Below are 21,789 nucleotides of genomic sequence, written 5' to 3' on the forward strand. Positions count from 1 at the left end.
TAGTTGCTGGGGCTTTAGGTCCTGAGTTCTATCCCTGGTACCAAAAAAAAAAAATGCTTAAGTCCCTCATATAAAATGGTATAGTATTTTCATGTAACCTACATACCTCTTCTGTAATCCTCACCTATACTATAAATCATCTCTAGGTTACATATAAACCTAATCCAATGTAAATACTCTATACAATAGCTGTCATACCGTATTGTTTGGGGGAATAATAGCAAAAAAAATCTGTACGTGTTCAGTATAGGCACAGTGTTTTAAACATACCTGGTTGGTTAAATCTTCAAATGCAGAACCAGGGGTGGGGGGAGCCGGGGGTTGGGGTAGGGGTGCAGATGGGGCATTGGGGGTACAAAGCACCTACTGTACCGTGACTTGAGAGATAGTAACCTTACCTTTAGGAATACAACTAAAAATAATGAGTAATTATTTTTGGTATGATTTCTGTAAAGCAGGCTTGTTGCTTTATAGTTCCTGCAATCCAGGCATCCCGTGTATCTAGTGTTGGGAAAGAATTAATAGTATGGTTTTCTGGTTGAGAGGGGATACCAAATCCTTGCTCAGAAATGTGTGCTGGGATTGGGCAGGAATTCTGGTATAATGGGAAGGGTACCCGACTAAAAACAGGCAGAATTCTGATATTTTAACTAATGAGCAACACAAGGAAGCTCCTAACATCTCTGAGATTCAGTTTCCTTTATTAAAATGTGGGCTTTGGTGTGCACGGGGCTTCAGCTGGGGAATTGCTGAGGGCCAGAGTCTAGGAAGGCATAGCCCAAGTGCAGGGGGTGGGACTGGTCCCATCCAGGCCACAACCAGTCTGGCACCACTATGATCAGCACCCCAGTACCAAAAACAAACAAGCAAACAAATGACCTAAACAAACCAAACTAAATAAAAAACCTCAAACATCTGGCATAGAAGTTGTTTTTTTTTTGAAACAAGGTCTTGATATGTAGTTCAGGTTGGCCTAGAACTCACTATGTAGCCTAGGCTGGCCTCCAAGTTGCAGTAATCCTCCTGCCTCAGCCTCCCGAGTGCTGGGATTACAGGTGTGAGCCACCATGTCTGGCTTATATCTGAAATTCTCTATGGGCCATAAGCTTTGAATTCCTTCAGTAAGGGCTGTTTCTTCATGTAGCTTCATGTTAACTAGGATTGCCAGCAATAATCTGCATTTTCACTTTGTAGAAGTGTAAGTTAAAAAAAAAGTTTCGCTGCCTGCCTCGCAAGCCAAGGACCTGAGTTTGATCCCTGGTACCAAAAAAAAAAAAGTTGAAGTAGATGTTCCAATTCCAGCATGTTATTCAGATTGACAGTTCCTCCTAATCGTGATGAGTTTATGAAATCCCTTTGAGAGTGTATTGAGAAGGTTAACTTAATTGGTTCCTGTATTATACCCATTGTCTCAGTGGCTTGCCCACTACAGAAAGTGTGAGTCACTATTTAGCTTGATGGGTCAAAAGTCCCTTGGCCAAGGGTGTAGGTGCCCTGTGTGGTCCCCAGCAGTGCCTGTCATCTTTGAGACCCTTCTTCAGCCTCCCATCTTGTAAATTTGAGCTCTTAATCAAAAAGAGACTCAGACAGGAGAGTATGGGTGAATTCCCAACATCCATGCTATTCAATGGAAGGCAGTGAAAAAACATCTAACATTCTTAAAACACAAAGGTTAGTGTAATATACTAGATGTGGCCCGTGCCAAACCCAAGCAAGGGGCAACATGAAAGGCAAATTCCATCACTGCAGTGATGATGAATCTACTTGAGATGTTCCTCTCACTTATTTAACTTTTGCAAAGTCAACCACCCTCCCTTGGCAAAAATAAGAAATACCACAGCCGGGGATTTAGCTCAGTGGTTCTGGCGCCTGCCTCCGCATCGGAAGGTTCCGAGTTCGATCCCTGGTACCAAAAAAAAGAGGAATATCGCAAAGAAATTGTCCTGTTTCTGAGGATGCTTAATCTAAGGAAAAGAAATATTTTAGGAGCTGTGGATGTGGCTCAGTGGTAGCAGGCAGAGGGCTCTCCCTGCGGTCCACCCCAACAGCACAAAAACAAAGACAAAAAAGCAGGAAGATAGTTTTGGGCCAATGCTTACATTTTATAAAGGTTTTCCCACTTCTGAACTGAACTTTATATGCTTTATCAGAGTGCTGTCTTCAATGAAAGCTTCAAATACTAATGCTGAGATTCTAGGTTTTGTGATTTGGGGAAGATTTTGGTTTGCTCATCCAATAAAAAATATATATTATATACATATATATATATATATTTTTTTTTTCCTTTGGAGGGTTAGGGGAGATTGAAGCCAGGGCCTTGTAGCTACCTTCTCAACCCTTTTTTATTTTTTATTTTGAGAGAAGCTCTCACTGAGTCACGAACTTGCCCAGGCTGGGCTCACATTTGCGATCCTCCCCCCTCAGCCTCCCAGAGCACTGGGATTACAGGTGTCCACCACCACACGTGGAATATTCTTATTTACCATTCATTTATTTTTGTGGTGCTGGGACTTGTGTTTGGCCAGTACTCTGCCACTGAGCTACACCCCAGCCATTACATACTCCGTTACTAAAAATGTGTCCACTATTTAAACAGACATTTTCTTTACGTCACATTATTATTTTCAATCCTAGCTTCTTCTGTGTGCAGTGCTGAATTATTAAAATACTCCTCCTCTGGCAGGGAGACCAGCTATTTTAACTCACGGGCTCTAAATCTTTCAGGGATGAAGGGATATCACTTGCCAACCAAGAGCTATGAGAGAGCCCCTGCAGGGTTCTGAGCAATAAATAAATGATTCCTGTTGCTCGCATTGCAAGCCAGGGGTTCTGTTTAATTTAAAAATTCTGCTCAGGGTACTGACTGCAAGGTCATTTCCAAGGTTGCCTGTCCTGGATCTGCTCTATCAGTAGAGGGGTGGTATCTCAAGTGGCAGGGAAAAAATAGCTTCGTCTGTCGGATCAACTTGTGAAGAGGTGGCAGACTGTGGATTCGGAACTGTCTAAAGCCCTTCGCTGTGTTGCCACAATTCTGTAAATACACTTTTATTATAATACATCTAGTGTTGTGTTGTGATTGTTTTCCTAACACAGACTTTGGTAGCCTATAGGTCAAAGTCCGTACCTTCCTTATCCTGGGGTGACATGTAGCCTTGTGTCTGTTGTTATGGGCACATGAGTAGATTCTTAATGTGGCTTTTTTTTTTTTTGGTACCGGGGCAAGAACTCCAGTCCTTGCACCTGCAAGGCAGGTGGCAGAACCACTGAGCTAAATCCCTGGCCCAATATGGCTTTTTAAATGAATGAATATGAGGCATTTTCAAGAAGGAGGTTTACTGATTTACACGTGGGATAAAGATGGAAACATTAAAGGTTAAAATTTCACATCCAGTCAAGGGCTTTTGGTTTGATGAGTGGTTCCACCGCTCGGCACAGTGGTGCATGCCTGTAATCCTAGCAACTCAGCAGGCTGAGGCAGGAGGCTCACTGTGAGTTTTAAGTCAGACTGGGCTACATAGCGAATTCAAGGCCAGCTTGAATTACAAAGACATACCCTGTTTCAAAAAACAAAAAAACCCTCACATTTTATCTCATCATATGCTCTCCGGCGATCTGGAAGGTTGGCAGGGTATTATTATTTCCATTTTCCACATGAAGAAGTTGAGCCCTTGTGCAAGTAAATTGTAGCAGAAAGATCAGAACTGTGGTCTTCCAGAGGAGCAACCTAGATGACTAATGTGTGTGTGTCTGAGTTCCATCTCTCTACCTTGTCAACCTACTCATTTCACCCCTTATTTTTATGGATCACCTTTAGAGAAAGATAAATGAAAACCATTCTCTGTCAGACCCGGGCTTGGCAGCCACTGTGTTCCTGAGCATTGGCGAAGGTGGCAGGATGTACTGAGGTAGGTTGGCAGCAATGGTGGTTGGAGGGGTTATCTGGTGGGTTGTGCCTTTCACCATCCCCCACTGGTTGGGTTTTGCTTTTGCAGCATCAGGGGACTGAGCCCAGGCCTTCCTGCCTGCTAGGCCTTCCCTTTTGTAAACAGACCAAACAGCTCTGAGTCTGGGTGGAGCATGGGTCTGTGTGGGGCCCAGAGCCTGGTTTTTGACTATCCTGCGCCAGCTGTCTTGGCTGAGAGGGAGTTTCTTCATCTCTGGGAAGGGTTCACAAATGTATGCAAGTCCATGTCACCTTTTTTCTTCTTCGTGGTACTGGAGATCAAACCCAGGGCCTCCTGCAGACTAGGCAAGCACTCTATCCTGAGTTATATCCCCAGACTTTTCAGCTGAATCGCCCAGGCTGGCCTCCAACTTGGCCTGCCTGGCCCCAGGCTCAGGAGTTGCTGGGAATACTCATGTGCACCACCATATCTGGCCTCCCTGACCTTTGTATTACACATTATTGGGAAAAGGGAACCCCTTAATTGTTTACATCAAAGTTTTACTGTAACATTTTTAAGGACCATGGCTGTACCTTACTCATCTTTGTCATTTGCTAAGTTTGGTATTGAACCTTCTATATCATAGATTATAATCATTTGCTGCATAAATGAGGTGTAAAGAGGGAAAACTGATTTTGTGCATTTTTTACTAACACCCTGAAGCAGCATTTTTCCCCACAACCACTGGACATTACAGGCTGTTTGTGCTGAAGCTGACTTCTGGATTGTTTAAGAAGAAACACTGTCTTGTGTTTCTACATTAGTGTTGTATAAGTATTTGAACAATGGCTTGATGGCTTAGCCTTATTAAAAATAAGAGGAAACAGAGGCAGTGAGGGACATTATTGCAGGTGCTAACAGTGGTAAACTTTTATCTCATCTTTTTGACCCCTTGTATTTAAGCCGGTCGGCTCTGGCTTTACTAAGGGAAAAAAGAGCAAGACATTTTGTCAAAGGTTGTGCATAAAAGGTTGAGGCAAATACGGCAAAGGTAGAAAACTCTCCTGCTCCCTCTGGAATAGGCAAATATAATTTGATATTTGTATTTCGGTTTCTTTCTTTTCAGTTCATAAACATTTCAGAAATACATTGTAAAGTAAGATAACTGGCATTGTTTCGTAAAGTGAGAAATATTTCACGTAAAGATCTGGAAGTGACGTTTATTAAAGAGCAGTTTAGGGCCGGGGGTTTAGCTGAGTGGTTCTGCGGCCTGCCTCACAACCGCAAGGTCCAGAGTTTGATCCCTGCTACCAAAAAAAAAAAAAAAAAAGCGGAAATACAGGGCTTCGAGGTGGTTCGGTGGGCGTGCCCTTGCTTAGCAGGTGTGCGGCTGTCAGTTCCCTCCCCCAAACGGCAACTAAATAAATAAATTGTGCAACTTATATTTTTATGTTATCCAACCAAAACAGCTCTCGTATTTTCATCTTTATTTTCCTGCTGAAGAAATTATTTCTGGTGAAGACTTTTCCACAAAGTGGTGGCTCTCTGTAAAAATAGTTTTTACGTGTCAGAAGTTGGATTTCTGGAACAATTTCCTGGATTACCAAAATTTTTTAAAAAGGAAAAAACCCCGAAAAGTCCCTAAGCAAGACCCCATCCTTATTCGAAACATTCTCTCTTCAGCTGTGATTTTGCCCAAAGCTTAGTTGGCAGTGTTTCCAAGAATGAGCAAAAGGAAATGTTAGTAATTGTTCAATGTAGTGGCCCTTGCGTTCCGGTTTATTTTCTTCCTGGGGGCCCAGCAAGCCCCTGAACTCCGGCCCGAGCGGCCCAGCGCGTCCCCGCCCCCGTCCTGCAGTCGCGGTGGCGCAGGGCGGAGTCGCCGGCCGGGGGGCGAAGGCGGGGAGGGGCGGCCGGGCGCGTCGGTGACACCCGCGGGGCCGCACCCCGCCCTGGGAAGAAGCCGGCCAGGTGTGGCCTCGGCGCCGGGTGCCAGCGGGGAGGAGACTCGCGCCCCCGCCGACCAACACCAACACCCAGAGGCGGCCAGGCCGCTGTGCGCGCTCGCCGCCCTCCGAGCCGCAGCTCCCCCTTGTGCTCCGCCCCGGCCCCGGCCCGTCGCCGTCCGCGTCCTCCGCCTCGTCGCTTATGCCTCGGCGCTGAGCGCTCTCAGGCCGCCGACATGAGCTGCAACGGAGGCTCCCACCCGCGCCTCAACACGCTGGGCCGCATGACGCGCGCCGAGTCCGGCCCCGACCTGCGCGACATGCGCTTCGAGACGACCTCGGGCGGCGGCGGGGGCACCAGCCGGACCTACTACTCGCGGCGCTGCGTGGTCAACGACCAGAACTCGGACGGCTACGGGTGGGTACCGGGGCGTGCCGCGCACCTCTCCCCGCAGGAAGCCCGGGTCCGGGAGGCGGGAAGCGTCGACCCTAGGTCCCCAGCGCCCGGCGGTGGGCCGTGCGCGGGGCAGCGGTGGCGCCTTCCAGCCCCGGGCCCTGTCCCGCCGCTGTCCCCTCCGCAGCTGCGGGGCCGCGGGACCCTCGCTCCGCGAAGCCCGGCGTGGCCGGGCTGTCGCCTTTGTCCCGGCCGGCAGGTGGGAGCAGGCGACGCGGGGCGGCCACCCCGCAGCCCAACTTTGCAACTGCAGCCTGAGTAAAACTGCAGGAGTTGGGGGCCGCGTGGGGCTGGGGCTCTTTTGGCTCACCCCAAATTCTTGATCACCCGAAGACCACAACGGCGGGGCCACCCGAGGGCGTTGGAGTCCCGAGGATCCCCAGGTGCGTTCCCCTTAGGCCCCCTCGGTTCGGCTCCTCTGCAGGGGCGGGCGCTGGGATCCGGCTCGGCGGGACCCGCCTGTCCCCTCCAGTTGGCTGCGCCATCGCCGGGGGCCGCGAGCGCACCTGTGGCTCCGCGCCCGGGCCCTTCGCGTCCCCGTCAAGCCAGCGCGGAGGAACGCACCCGGGCCTGGCCGGGGTCCCCAGGCCGATCTGCGCGGGTGGGCGGGGGGCTGAGGACGGAGGGCGCCCGGGGGTGGGGGCGGCGCCTTGCCCGCGGTGCCCAGGAGAGGGCAGGGTCTCCTCCTGCGCGTCACCGCGGAAATGGGCCGACGGGGCCGTGGGGTGGCGGAGGAAGGTGAAAAACGTTTCGATCAAGTCCCGGAGCCGGACTCTGGGTGTCCACGTGACCCGTGAGAGCTCCCCTCCCCCATTTCCCCTGGGCTTTTGGGATAGAGGCCCCAGCGCTGGTACTTTATTGACCCAGCGTTGTGCCCTTAGGCTGGGAGGAGCCACCTGAACAAGCTCCGGCCCGGTTTTGTTTTGCAAGCAGTTTTGAAGGCGAGCTCTTCGAGTTGCGACCTGTTTTCTGCTTAGTTTATTTCCGGAGCGTCCTGATCTCATAGTCTCTCTCCCTCCCTCTCTCTCTCCCTCTCTCCCTCTCTCCCTTTTTCATCGCTTCTCAACCTTTTGGCTAAGATCAAGTGATTTATTTTCTTTTTGAGTTTGCAAAGAATTGTTTTTAATCTTGGTGCTATTTGTTTTCTGAACAAAATGTTCCGGAATTTCCGTAAATGCGCCAAGCCATAGGAAAAAACCAAAAACCAATAACAACAAACAAACAAAAAACAAACTTGGGCTTTTAAGTTTATTTTAAAATCTTACCAGCATTTACATCGAAAACTTATTTTTCTGTCGCAATCTTCCCGGGTTTGGGGAGCACATTCCTTGAAATTCGTGGATCACACACTGTTTAAATCCAAGTTAGAATATGTAAGGATTGTTTAGTACTTTTACTTTCGACGTTTTAAGGACCAAGTATTTATTAGCAGTAGTATTTAATGTTTCCGTTAGCCTGGATTTATTATTACTATTACTATTTTTGCGGTGTGAAGGATCAAACCCAGGGCCCCGCAGTTGCTAGGGAAGTGCTGTACCACTGAGCTACACCGCAGCTCTCTCTTTACCTGTAAAATTGACTCAGGGCCGGGGATTTAGCTCAGTGGTTCCGCCGCCTTTTTCGAAAGCACAAGGTAGAGTTCGATCCCCAGTACCAAGGAAAATACAGAAAAGAAAAAATAACATCAACAAAAAAAATTGATTCAAACCTCTTCATGGAGTATTTTACTCCTTTGGCTTCCTGTATATTTTGTAGAGAGGTAGAATTTTAGTTAATTCACTTACAGGTTAATGAATGCATAAAGATCTGCATTTTATTAGTATTCCTCACTCACGCATTCGACTGGGGGGGGGCCTCCGTGTGTTGCCTCCGTGTTCTGTTTTTCCAGCTAAAAGTCTGTTGATAAACCTGTCAAGTTGTACATCCCGCCCGGGAAGAGAAAATGACCTCACCGAGGCGGGAGGAGGCTTCCTCGCTCGGGTCGCCGAGCTCGGACGCGCATTCTTTCTGCCCGGCCGGTGGGAGTTTCCCCGAGTCGTCCCCACCTGGCTCGGTGCTGTTGAGTGCAAAATCGCCGCTAAGTGCTGACTGCTGCACTTTCCGAAACTCCTGGCGACTGGCTGCCGAGCCGGAGCGAGCGTCCCTACCTGTTTTTCCGGTGCGATGGTTTGCCGCTGGGATCAGTTTGCCCGAGGCGTGCACTAAAGAAGTGGGAGGCCGCTCTGCCTCTGCCTAATGAATGATGAAGGATTTAATAAGCACTTCTGTCGCCAAAAGGCCCCCCCCCCATTTTTCCCCCCCGGGAACCAAAAAAAGCCATCATAAAAACTATTGGTTGGATTTAAAGTTTTATTCAAACACTGCTACTTTATTGGAAGAATGGGACTGGTGTTTTTTGGTTTTTTGGTTTTTTTGGTACCGGGGATCGAACTCGGTCCTTGCGCTTGCGCAGCAGGCGGCGAAAACACAGCTAAATCCCTGGCCCGAGACTGGTTATTTTTGAAATGAGTGTTCTTAGTCATTCCTTATGGAAACGAATTTGAATTTTCCCTATTAAAATGACTTTAAAACATCTCCTCTCTGATCTCCCCACTGCTAACGCTTATCCATTTCTAGGAGGGCGTTAGAGCTCACTTATACTGCCGGTCGTGTAAGTCCTTATTTTAAGCTGGATGGAATCTACAACTACTTTATGTCAGTTCTTCTGTTCTATTTAATTTTATTTTTTAATGTTCAGTAACTGTTACGCATTTGATAATATAAAAGGTATACATTTTTTTTTTGGTACCAGGGATTGAACTCAGGACCTTGTGCTTGCGAGGCAGGCGCAGCACCACTGAGCTAAATCCCTGACCCAAAAGGCATAGTTTTGAAGATGTACACTTTGAGTTTTTCTTGTGTGAGACATCATATTAATAGTTTTCAATTAAAACAGAATTTCTCTAGTTTTATTTATGGAATTGAATGAAACAAATTGCTAATCTGTACTGAAATTTGTCACCAAAGTAACCAAAGCCCCAGTTAGCTCTTTGAGCAAAGTGTAGATTTTGTAGGAGGATTAAAAGCAGAACATGGTCATTAACCTTTAGAAATGTGTGGTTAGAACGATGAAGCTTACTTTTCTCTACCTGTCGTGATTTCCCACACCAAAATAGGTAGAGCTCTTTCCTAGCATGCTAGGGACCCCCTGGGTTCATGCTCAGTATCTAAGCTAAACTAAAACCAAAAAACCTGCCATGCGCAGGACAGACAGACATTGCACTGAATTTTAGAGCAGGAAGGTCCAGCCCACAGAAAGCCCACTTGTCCACGGCAGGGAAGAAACCCCAGGCTTCCCCGACGTTGCCAGCGCCCTCCCACGCCTGCCTGGCCTGAGAACCCGAGGGTCCTCTCCGTGCCTTCGCGGTTGACTTGCAGACCAGACAGGGCCGCAGTTCCGTAAGGACAGTGTCCCCCTCTCCAATTTTTCATTTACCCAGCAAGTATTTCCTATGCATGTGCAAGGTGCCAAGGAAAGGCAGGGTGAAAATACCGAGATCTGAGAGAAGTGTGGGTCCCGTGCTGTAATAAGGAAAGGTAGGGCTGGGGTGTAGCCCAGCCAAAGAGCTCTTGCCTGGCAAGTGCAAGGCCCCAGGCTTGAGCCTCCTGAGCACCACCCTAGGGGAAAGAAAGGTCCTGGGCCACCGGTGTAGACAAGATAGTGAAGGCCTGGTGAGAGTTTGTACAGGAAGTGGTGTTGAATTAGACCTTGGAGTATTTCCGCTGGTGAAGATGGGTGGGCATAGAAGAGGGTGAGAAAATCCAGGGTCTGAGGAACAGTCTCCTCTTTGAGCCGGAAGCAGAAAGGAGAAAGGAGCAAGGACCTTGGGAAAGCCATAGAGGGCCTTTGGCCGGTCAGAGGGGAGCCGTGGTTATTAAATCTGGATAAATTGTGTATTGTATAAAAACTCAGACCCACAGTTAATAATAGTTACCATTACCTGGCAGACGTCTCTGGTGGTCCAGTTATATTATGTGTGTTATCTCCGGTCTCAAAACAAACTTCCCAGTTTACAGATGGGCAAGGCTCATGGTCGCACAGCTAGGAAGTGGTTAAACTGGGTTTGGACCTAGGATACCCCATGCCCCAAGAGAAAAGCAAGCAGATGTTAAAATTCTTTTTTTCACTTGTAAACTCTTCTCTTGCTTGTGGGATTTTTAACTTTTTTTTGATCTGTGACAGCCCCCACTCTGCACTCCTGTGAAATATTTATTTCAAAACTGTTGTATTCTATGACTGATCCTCTTGTGGGCCTACTGTCTTCGTAGGAACAAAACGACACCCATAAATTTCTGAATTAAGGAGGTGATTGTTGATTGTGTATTAACCTGTCTTCATTGTTATTTAATGGGACAAAACAGCTTTGAACAGTAGTTAATTTTTTTTCTCCAAATATAGGCACAATTCATTGTTCTTTAGGGGATGAAACTATTTGGGGAAGGAAAAAAAATCTGCTGATTCCCTAGATGTTGCAATGCTGACTTTTTCGGGTGGAGCAAAGGAGGGTGTGAGTGTGACTCTCAGCTAACCAGTCTTTCCAGGTTCCAGAAGGCTCCAGAAGGTTCTAGCACTTCAGCACTCAGTTCTGCTCTTCCTCTTGCATTTCTTTCTTCTTCTGGCTGGCCTCGTCCTAGTGGTCTTGACTCCTAAAACAGTCAGATACAGTTCTGATGTTGAACCCACAATCCTACAGCCCCCAAACCCAGACCAGGAGCCATTCATTTGAAACAACATCCTGTAGGAAGCGACCCCTGGCCAATAAAGTACTCTGGCATGGTGGGCTGGAAGGGTCCACATCCTTCAAAACCTCACAGACATTTCAAGAAAATGGGGACTTTTTAGTGAGAAGCCCTAGCAAACAGATCAAAGATTTTGGTGGGATATAAAATTCTTGGCACATCAGCATAACATCCCTTGTTTTATCTGGCACCTGGGATAAAAACAAACAGAAAAGGAGTTAGTGTTTTTTTTTTTTTTTTTTGCTAGCTCAATAGAGTTTACTTATATAGTTTTTATTTTCTATATTATTGAAGGCATAGATTTGTTTTGTTTTGTTTTTGTACCGGGGAACGAACTCAGAACCTTGGGCTTTCGAGGCAGGCAGCGGCACCACTAAGCTAAATCCCTGGCCTTGAAAGCATAGTTTAACTTAGCACATTAGCCCTCTTCAAAACTGTGTTTTAAATTTATCCAGTAAACTAAGATGCTGTACAACTTTTATACAACTTGGGATTAAAAACAAATATTTCTACAAAAGAAAGCAACTCAGCAGGTGCTGGTGTTAAAACATCTTCCTAGAACAAACAGGCAGTTGCATTGAATGGTAGTTTTCAAATATTTAAATTACACCAAGATTCCTTCCAAATATCTGACTTGCTCAAGCCAGCGCAACCAATTCGTTACTAATATAGGGGCATGAAGTTTTGGTAAATATTTGTGGTTTTACTTTCTTCATTAATTAAGAGCCTTTTTAAAGTGCTACCAACCAGCAGAATAAGTTGTATCCATTCACTGCACACGGAGGAGCTGCTTTTTTTTTTTTTCTTTTTTTTTTTTTTGTGGTACCAGGGACCGATCTCAGGACCTTGGGCTTGCCAGGCAGGCCCTTCACCACTGAGCTACATTCCCAGCCTGGAGCTGCCTTTTTAATGAGTCATCAGATAACTTGTCAAGAATTTTTTCAGGGTTCTGTAAAATGAGTGTAAAATATTGCATTTGGAAATAATTTAAAATAGAAATCCCTATTTTGGCATTGTGTTGGTAAAAAACAAATATTCTTGTGACATCCCCAGTTCACAAAAGGAAGTTGTCTTTCTCTGAATTTTCTTGTCCCTTCAGTAAATCTCTTGCATGCTGTTAAAAGGCATCTTTCTCATTGAATTGTCTCCAGCAGTTTCTTTGGTGTCTTATGGGTAACCTTAAAAACTGAAAATGCCTCTCAATACACAGTCCCTTTTTCTTTGTCTTCTCTCCTACATTGAAGCATCAGAATGTCCCCAGTTTCCCACACCGTTGTAGACTGGGGCAGAAAAACCACAGAAAGAAAGCCAGTGTGAGGACCAGGTCCTAACTGCAGCCTTCTAGGTCGGAAGCCACTGTGAAGGTCTGAGAGTTGCTGCTGCAGTGCCTGGGGACATCAGCGCCTCCTCTCGGCTCCCTCCAGCTGTCACAGATGTGACCAGTGCCTGTCACTCTGCTCAGAGTCCTAGCTTCCCTGCTGGAGGTGGCTGAGCTAGAGTTGGCTTCACCCGGCCCTGGCCCCCAAGGTTTGATGAAGTTAATGATGAGTGATCAGTCTGTCCCCTCAGTGCAGCCCACCAGCCACACCGTGTAGAAGCAGAAACACTCACAAAAGAAATGGAACTTTTTTTTTTTGGTGGAGGTGGCACTGGGGATTGACCCAGGACCTTCACGCTGAGCTACATTCCTAAGATGTCTTGTTTTTGTTTTTAATTTTTTTTTTTTGGTACCAGGGATTAAACTCGGGACCTTATGCTTTCGAGGCAGGCGGCAGAACCACTGAGCTAAATCCCTAGCCCTTTAATTTTTTAAAATTTTAAAACACGGTCTCACTAAGTTGCTAAGTTGCCCGGGGTGGGCTCAAACATGAGATCCTCCTGCCTCAGCATCCTAAGGTATTGGGATTACAGATGTGTGCCACACACCTCCTGGCTGGAATTAAAACTTTCACGAGAGTGCTACCTCCACAGGTCCTAGGTGAAGACAGAAGAAGGGGTTAGAGGAGACACTTTTACTTAAATGTTTAGAGGCAAAGACTTTTCTTTTGCTACTGTGGGGTAGAAATCCGAAGGTGGGACTAGATTGTCTTTCTGTTGAGCTTTTGAAATCAGGTGGTGAGCAGTCATGTCTTCAAATGAATGTGTTTGCTTTTGCTTTTCTTCTAGTGTACATTAGATACCTTCTTTGTGGAAAACCCTTTGTTGTTAAGTGAACGTAGGAGTGGCAGGTGACTAAGTGTGGGATTTTGCTCTCCAGCCTGGGGTAGTCAGGTGTGTAGATAATTGTGCAGAAGTGGACGGAGGTGTAGCAGGCAGGCTTCCAGTCGGGTCTGTAGCTCCTGCAGACAGATACATGACATTTCAGCTGATGGCTGGGGTTAATGAGTCTTGGAGGTGAGGTGTCATCTTAAATAAAGAAGGAAAACTGTATTTGTTTCTTCTTATTTGAGACCTTTTAAAGCAACTCAAGCCAGGCATGGAGGCACAAGCCTGTATTGCCAGTGTCCAGGAAGCTGAGGCAGGAGGATCACCACAAGTTCAAGGCCAGCCTGAACTACATCACAAAAACCCAAAACAACATCAACAACAAAAAAGAAAGAAACTCAAACAATGAAGCATATGTGAAAAATGCTTTGATAATTATAAAGAGCTAAGCAAATAGGCCTAAAGATCCATATTAATGTATTAAATAATTATAATTTCCAAGACGTTTACTGAGGTTTTCCTAGGCCAATATTCTATGGTCCTTACTACAAAGACATGTGAGGCTCTGTTTCAGACAAACACACCAGACTCTGATGAGTGAAAAACAGAAAGAATGAGAAGAGAAAGAGGAGGAGAGGGCGAGAGATGGAAAGAGGGAGAAGGAAGAGAAGAAGGAATCCAGTGAGAGAGGAAATCTAAGTAGGAGCTGGGGGTGAATGAAGCTCAGTGGTAGAGTATTTACCTAGCACATGGGAGTCCCTGGGTTCAGTGCCCAGGGAAAGAAAAAAAAGAAATATAGTTAGATGGCATGGGTGTCTAATGAGTAGTAAAAATTATCATAAGCAGCCGGGGATTTAACTCAGTGGTTCCGCCGCCTGCCTCCCAGGCGCAAGGTCTCAAGTTTGATCCCTGGTACCAAAAAAAAAAAAAGAATGCAAAATTATCATTATTTAAAAACATTTGTACCTTGTTAAAAAAACCATTTGTACCTTTTTTTTTTTGGTACCAGGAATCAAACTTGGGTCCTTGTGCTTGCACAGCAGGCGGCGAAACCACTGAGCTAAATACCCGGCCCCATTTGTACCTTGTTATATTGCATACTTCTCTTTAAAACTTTTCTATAATATTTTGGTAACAAATGTTAAACTAATGCCTTAAGACAGCTAATTTTAGAGTCCTTTTTACCCCCCCTGGCACTGCTGGGAATTGAACCCCAGGGCTTTTGCTTTGAGCTACATCCCCAGATCTTTTTATGTTTTATTTTGAAATGGGGTCTTGCTAAGTCGCTAAATTTCCCAGGTTGGGTTTGAATTTGTAACCCTCTTGCCTTGGCCTGCTGTAATACTGGGCTTACAAGCGTGCAACACTTTGCCTAGTCACATTTTTTTAAGAAGAGGAAAGAATGCTATTTCAACATAGTAAAATAAAACATAGTTCTGTAATGCCCACATATTCATGGAATCCATTTGGATTAAAATCCAGAACATGTTTTCCTTTTAGCTGCTGATGAAAGGACCTTTATATAAACGCTAACAACCATTACTTGTTTGAACAAGTTCAGAATGAACTTAAAAAAATGTTTGTGCTGGCAGGTTCTTTGTAGTATGAATCATTTGTCTTTGTGAGTCTGAAGATAAAACAATTTCGGAAGAGTCAAAAATTTGTAAGGACGAATGTTACTTTTTCACGGACAGGCATTTTAGTTTGGAAGAAAATACTCTTTTGTTGGTTGGACCCAAATGAATTTTCTTACTTATTTTTTTAATTAGAAGAATATGATATCTTTCATCTTCTGTGCCACTGAAATGCAATTTAAAAATGGAACCGTGAATCACCTTAGTTCAATTCCTAACATGGTTTAAAATTTCCCCATCTCTAACACACATATGTAGCAGTATTGGACATTTCTTTGCAGCTAGGGTTTTTAAAAACCCATATACTCTTGGTAAATAAATAAATTTATTTAAAAATTATGTCTTTTTTTTTTTTTTGGTACTGGGGATCGAACTCAGGATCTTGCACTCTCGAGGCAGGTGTAGTGCCACTGAGCTAAATCCCCGGCCCTAAAAATTATGTCTTCATACTTGATGGAATTTTGTGTTTTCCCAAAGTACACTGTATGAATTCAAGAGCAACCCTGGTTACTTTAATCAGAATGGGGTTCTACATTATTTTCCACAAGAATGAGTTTGGTGGTTTCCTAAAAGAGAGTTACAGAATGAGCGAGCTAAAAGAATCTTTGATGTCATCTAGCCCAGTAGGTGACAAAACTGAAGCCTAGAAAATGTGAGATGAAAGCAATCTAAACTTACGTGTTTAATAAAAACATGATCTGACTTACAAAATTTTGAATTATACACAACTTTTTAAAAATGCAGATGTCCCCTGGCTCAGGCAGAAAGATGCAGCGCTGCTTTGGAGGGAGATGAGGGGTCTAACCCGCTTTCTGCCTGCACTTACTCCTTGATGAAGGCACAGCGGTTCTGTGTGGCTCTTCACTGGGCTGAGCTGAGCCCACCGATCAGTCCTGGTGGGTTCTCGTTCCCCAGCCACCGGGAGACCTCACCGGCCCAGTGCCTTTTGTGGTGGGCAGAGCCCATTTCCCTTTCTCCCCAGCTGTGTTTCCCAAGGGCTTCTTGGCCACCTCTCAAGCTGAAGCAGGATTCTTATGAAAGATAGGATAAGTAGGCTTCGCTTAGGGACAGGAAGCAATCTTGAAAACTTTCGCACAATAGTTGGCTCTCATTCGTGAGTTTACTTTCTGTGGTTTGAGTTACCTGCCCCAGTTCTGCCCAAAAATATTATATGGAAAATTCCAGAAAAAACATGGGTTCTACATACCCTTTATTATAGTATAATGTTAGAATCGTCCTATTAGTGTTGTTAATGTCTTATTGTGCCTAATTTATAAATTTAATATAACTTTGTTGTTGTATGTGTGAATGGGAACAAATGTAGTCTACTAAGGGTTTAGCATTAGTGAGGTTTCAGCCATCCATAGGGGCCTGAAATGTATGCCCTTGGATAAGGGTTTTTTTTTTGCAGTACCGGAGCTTCATCTCAGGACCTTGCACTTGCGAGGCAGGCATGGTGCCACTGAGCTAAATCCCTGGCCCCACATTTTTTTTGACCCTTAAAGAAATTTGGCCAGGCTAGGTATGGTGGTGTATGCCTGTAATCCTAGCACTCGGGAGGCTGAGGCAGGAGGATTGCCACAGCCTAGGCTACATAGTGAGCTCAAGAGCAGCCTGAGATACATAGTGAGACCCTGTCTCAAAAAAAAAAAAAAAATTTCTGTGCCTTGTCTTTCCCATGCAGTTGTTAATTTCTTTACTAAAATGCCAAGCAAAACACACATGGGTTTGAGTCCTGTGGAGGGCCTGTGGTGAACATCCACAAGTCCTTTTGTCTGGCAGGAGGAATTGTTTTGGTATGGTTAGCAGCATGTGGAATTACTGGCCTCTCGTGGGCAAGGCCGAGACATGAAGTGTTTATTTTTTTAGAGATGCCAGCGCATGTCTGGAGGTAGGAATGTGTTGGAAACTAGGAGGGAATTGAAATGGAGAAAACCCACCCATCTCTTAATCCGGCTTTTTTTTTTGGGTACCGGCGGAGATTGAACTTGAGTCCTTGCGCTTGCGTAACGGGTGGTGAAACCACTGAGCTGAATCCCCGGCCCTCAATCCGGCATTTAATCAGCTCACCTCCTAGTTCCCTGGACGCAGCTCCTTTCTAAGTGTCTTTAACTACTCTAGTAGTCAAGTATTGAAGTGGGCGAGTTGATACCTTGTCAAGCGAATTTTGTCTCACAAATTCATTTAAAAGCTGCGTGCGTACTTTGGATACAGTTTTGAGGGCTGTTGTTTTGAGGACTGGATACTGGGGGCTGAACCCAGGGCCTGCACACTGGGCTACATCCCCACATCCCCAGCACACCCCCCCCCCTTAACATTTTTTGAGACAGTCTCACTAAGTTATTCAGGATTGGCTTGGATTTGTGGCCGGCCCCCCTCCTGTCTCAGCCTCCCAGGGTGCTGGGACAACAGGCAGGCAGCACCCAGGCCCTCCCAACTTTGAGTGTATTTATTCACAATTGAGTTCAACCTCTCCATCTCTTTTTGTTGTTTCTAATTTTGAACCCGTGGCCTCAGACATCCTGAGCCACACTCCCGGCCCTCCCGCCCCCTATGAAGTGGATTTTTACTTGGAACGGTGTTAGATCCCCAGAAAAGTCGCCTGGGTAGAACGAAGTCCCTGCGGACTTCCCACCCAGCCTCTCCTACCCGCCTCCCTCTTACAGCTCAGTTTAGGAGACTGTCTTACTAAATCCGTTTCTTTGCTGCGCCCAAGGGACTGGAGTTCCGGGGTGGGGGTGCCCCCGAATGCTGAGCAGAATTTCCAGACATTTCAGGAGTCCCTCCGTCTTCTTCCATAAAGAGGACAGTGACAGGCAGGCGCACCGATTCCTTCCTTGGGGTTTCGGTGGGGCTTGCGAGTGTTTTTGTCTCCGAGGCTCTCCCCTGGTTCTCACTGGTGCACTCCGGAGTGTTCTCAGGCCGCTGGAATTTCGCACAAGTTAGGGCGCCACGTGTGAGCCGGGCAGCCGCGCGCCCTGCCAGGCCTGCGCGGGTGTGGGGAGGAGCCCCGGCTGGTGTCGCCCGTTCTCCCGTGCAGTGCCCGGGCCTGCCCGGAGGAGGAGCCGGCGGGGCCCGGGGCGGTTCCCAGCGAGGGCCGCTCCGCACCCACGTCCACCAGTGCTGGCTTGTCAGAGCCTGGCTGCAGGGAGGGACCGGAATAGGTGGCTGGCGGAGAAAGCAAGAAAGTGCTTTCCTGTAGTGCGTGATGCAGTCAGGCGCTGTGGGAGGCTAACAGGTTCCCACATTCTCGGGAGCTGACACCGTCCGAGCACAATACACCTTTGTTTTCTCAACCTTTCCTGTTCTCTCTGTTTTTTTTTTTTTTTTTGCAGTGTAGTGCAAATACTCCACCGCTGAGCTACCCCCCTGTGCCCAAAGCATGTTTAAAAAAAATTGACAGTGAAATTCTTTATCTAAAGCACATAGGGATGTTGGGTGTGATGGCACACACCTGTAATCCCAGCACTATGGAGGCTGAGGCAGGAGGATTACCACAAGTTCGAGACCAGCCTGGGCTACCTAGTGAGACCTTGTTTTAAAAAAGCAAAAACCAACCAAACAAAACACAGATGTGTACACAGATGTGTGTCCCAAAAGGGACATACACACACAAGGACACATCCATAGACACACACACACACACACAGGCACACAACAGTCCAGTGTGCCGGAGAGGCATTGAACACAGCTGCAGGACTGGCTGGGGGAATCCTGGGGTCCCTGAAGCCCTGTAGGATCTCCAGCGTCCTGGGATGCATTAATGAACCCCTTTCACAGGCGATAAACAGTAGTTTGATATGTTTTAAATCTCTCTTATCATAAACTGTAGTAGGCAGTGATGTGCATAGTTTGTCTTAGCAATTAAAAAGCAGGACCGTGTTCTTATCTTTTGCTTTTTCTTGGATTTACTTACGTCACTGAGCAAATGAAACCCCTCTGATCTCTTTTTTTAAAATATGGACCATCCACAATGCTCTCGTATGACGAGTCTTCGGGAAAGTGATTCATTGGAAATGTGCATCAGATAAGCCTCATCGATGAGAAAAATACCTATCCTAGGAGCATCTTTCAAGGAGATGGGCTTGTTTTTGCATTGCTTAACATTTTCCACCTTTCCTCACCCATGATTTCTTTACCATTGTCATCTTTTACTGTGATTGCAGAAAATGCTTTTGTAGAATTAGCTTTTCTCTCATCTCCTACTTATTTCTTCGGCTGCACTTGGCGGTGAGATCTTGCTGCTTTTCTTCTGTCACTGGGAGGCCTCCCCACAGGGACCTGTGGCGTTGGGGACACAGCTTTTTACACCGCTTCGAGTGATAAACAGACTTGAAATAGCTCTGTGACATCATCAGAAAAGTGCTTGTACAATCAAAGGAATATTTCTGGATTGGATCCTGGACCCAAGGGGAAATGCTATGTAGGACATTCTTAGGCTGCCTAGTGAAATTTGAAAAAGTCCTGTGGATTACCAAATAGTATTATACCCATTTTAAAGTCCCTGATTTTGAAAATGGTACAGTGGTTTCATAAGAGAATGGTTTAGTCTTAGGAAACATATGCTGAAATCTTTGAGAGTTATGGAGCATGATTATTCTCAAATGAGGCAGAAAAATAATATATACCCAAATACATAAGTATGCACACACCTCGGGAGAGGGGGAGACAGAATACAGCAAGATGGGAACCACTGTCGAGTCGGGTGAGCAGTTCCCAGGAGTATTTTTATCCTGTTTTTGCAACGAAAGTTGCAAGCGATTTCCAAACTGACCAGTGCTATTGTACTGATGTGACTTCTGTTTGCCCCGCAGTCAGACGGGCACAATGTCCCGGATGCAGAACCAGAACACCATCCAGGAGCTGCTGCAGAACTGTGCCGACTGCCTGATGCGGGCTGAGCTCATTGTGCAGCCGGTGAGTGCCCCACTTCCCACTTCCTTCTGGGTCCTGTCCACTTCCTGGAGCCTTGGGCTCCTGGTTCCGTGTGCTTCCCTGTCCCGACCTCTGTCACACATACCTGGTACCAAAAAAGAAACAAAGAAAGGAGGTGTATTTAGCTCACAACCCGGGGCCAAGGTCGAGGGGTCACATTTGGTGATGGCCTTTTGCTGGCAGAGTCCCCAGGGGTGCAGAGAGCTGCATGGCGAGAGACAGGGAGCCAGGGGTGAGGCCTGGGCCAGCTGGTTTCTGTAGTGGACTGTGGGGAGGTGATCCATGAGCCAGAAATCCATTCGTCACTTTCCACCTGTCCCACTTCTTAATAGTTCACGATTGGGATGAAATTTCAACAGGAAGGTTTTTTCCCTTTTACTTGGGATGGGACCCAGGGCCTTTTACACTGAGCTACATTCTCAACCTTTTTTTTGGAGACAGAGTCAGGCCAAGTAGCCCAGGCTGGGCTTGAACTCGCCAGGTCGTAGTTTTGGAAAAGGCCCTATGTGCTACAATGGAACAGGGTTCTTTTTTTTTTTTCCTCTGGTACCAGGGATCGAACTCTGGGCCTGGTGCTTGCAAGACAGGTGGCAGAACTACTGAGCTGAATCCCGGCCCTGGAACAGTGTTCTTAGCACAGTGAAATCCCTGTGTAAATACGAAAGGTGGACACAGTGATCATATTGAAGCAAGGGGAAGATGAGCATTCTGGGAATTTGCTTTTACAGTTTAAATGAACATTTAAAAGACTGCCCCAGAATTTGGTTCATGACCTCCCTTGTTTACCTCCAGATCTCAAGTTCATAGGATCATTTTCAGTGAGGAATCTTCTGCAGTGTGATGAGGAGGGGTCCCCTGCCCTCTGTGATGCTTCCAGGGGATGGCTTTGCTTCGATTTCCGCATGGGAAGCTTTTCTTTCCAGTCTGACATGTTTTCCCTCATGTGAGTCCTTTCTTTTAGGAACTGAAATATGGAGATGGAATCCAGCTGGCTCGGAGTCGGGAGCTGGATGAGTGCTTCGCTCAGGCCAACGACCAGATGGAAGTCACGGACAGCTTGATCCGGGAGATGCGGCACATGGGCCAGCCCTGTGACGTTTACCAGAAAAGGTACTGCCCTGCCGTGGAGCTGTACACCCACGCCCGCCCAGTCCTGCGGCTCCAGTCTCCCCCCTGAGGAAGCAGCAGGGGCCTGGGGAAAACCTCCCTTATTTGGTATTCTGCAGCTTTCTGTATCTGCAGTAAAAAAATGATACCAACTTAACCTTCATCTTTTGTGGAATCACAAAGCTGCCTTGAGAAGAATGAAATAGACCTGCCTGAGAGGATTCTGCTTTTTATTTTTATTTTAAAAAATTTTCTTTGTGGTACTGGAAATTGAAACTAGGGCCTTTGCATTGAGCTGCATCCCAAGCCCTGCTTTTATTTTTATTTTTTTAATTAAAAAATTTTTTTTGGTACCGGGATGGAACTTGGGACCTTGTGCTTTCAAGGCAGGCAGTGGAACCACTGAGGTAAATCCCCGGCCCCTTTATTTTTTTAATTTTGAGAAAAAGTCTTGCAGAGTTGCTCGGGGTGGACTTGATCTTGCGATCCTCCTGCCTCAGCCTCCCAGAGTGCTTCTGCTTCTTATTTTGGAGAGCTGAGTTCCTTGGGGGAGTTACTGTACCTCCACTTACACGGCAGCAGAGGCTGCTGGCAGAGTTCACTTTCTCTTGGGTTGGCAGTGGGGACTCTGAAGCAGAGATGTGCAGACTTAGTTTGCTGTCATGTTGCCCAGGCCTGGGTTGCGAGGCAAATCCCCAAGACAAGACTTCTGAGGCAGCGCAGGTACGACCAGCTTGGGTGGTGGCAGTGACTTCCATGATGGCTCAGGCTCTCAGCATCTTCCTAGGGCTTAATGATTTGTTAAGGTTCAAGCTATGGCATAAGGAAAAAAGTAATCTTCAGAT

General features: G+C 46.4%; 1 protein-coding gene across 2 annotated transcripts in view; it reads left to right on the plus strand.

Moving 5' to 3' along the window:
* The first annotated feature begins 5,777 nt into the window (after nt 1-5,777).
* Dsp (desmoplakin) overlaps nt 5,778-21,789 on the plus strand; it is a 47,366-nt gene continuing 31,354 nt past the window's right edge. For both annotated transcript variants that reach the window (XM_004847722.3, XM_004847724.3), the window contains exons 1-3: nt 5,778-6,248; nt 19,717-19,819; nt 20,799-20,947. In XM_004847722.3, coding sequence (XP_004847779.2) covers nt 6,067-6,248; nt 19,717-19,819; nt 20,799-20,947 — 434 coding nt within the window. In that variant the 5' untranslated portion in view covers nt 5,778-6,066. The remainder of the gene's footprint in view (nt 6,249-19,716; nt 19,820-20,798; nt 20,948-21,789) is intronic.

The sequence above is a fragment of the Heterocephalus glaber genome, unplaced genomic scaffold (assembly GCF_053883595.1).
Source record: "Heterocephalus glaber isolate CG9 unplaced genomic scaffold, H.glaber_assembly_v1.0 deba00001472, whole genome shotgun sequence".
NCBI classification, from domain to species: domain Eukaryota; kingdom Metazoa; phylum Chordata; class Mammalia; order Rodentia; family Bathyergidae; genus Heterocephalus; species Heterocephalus glaber.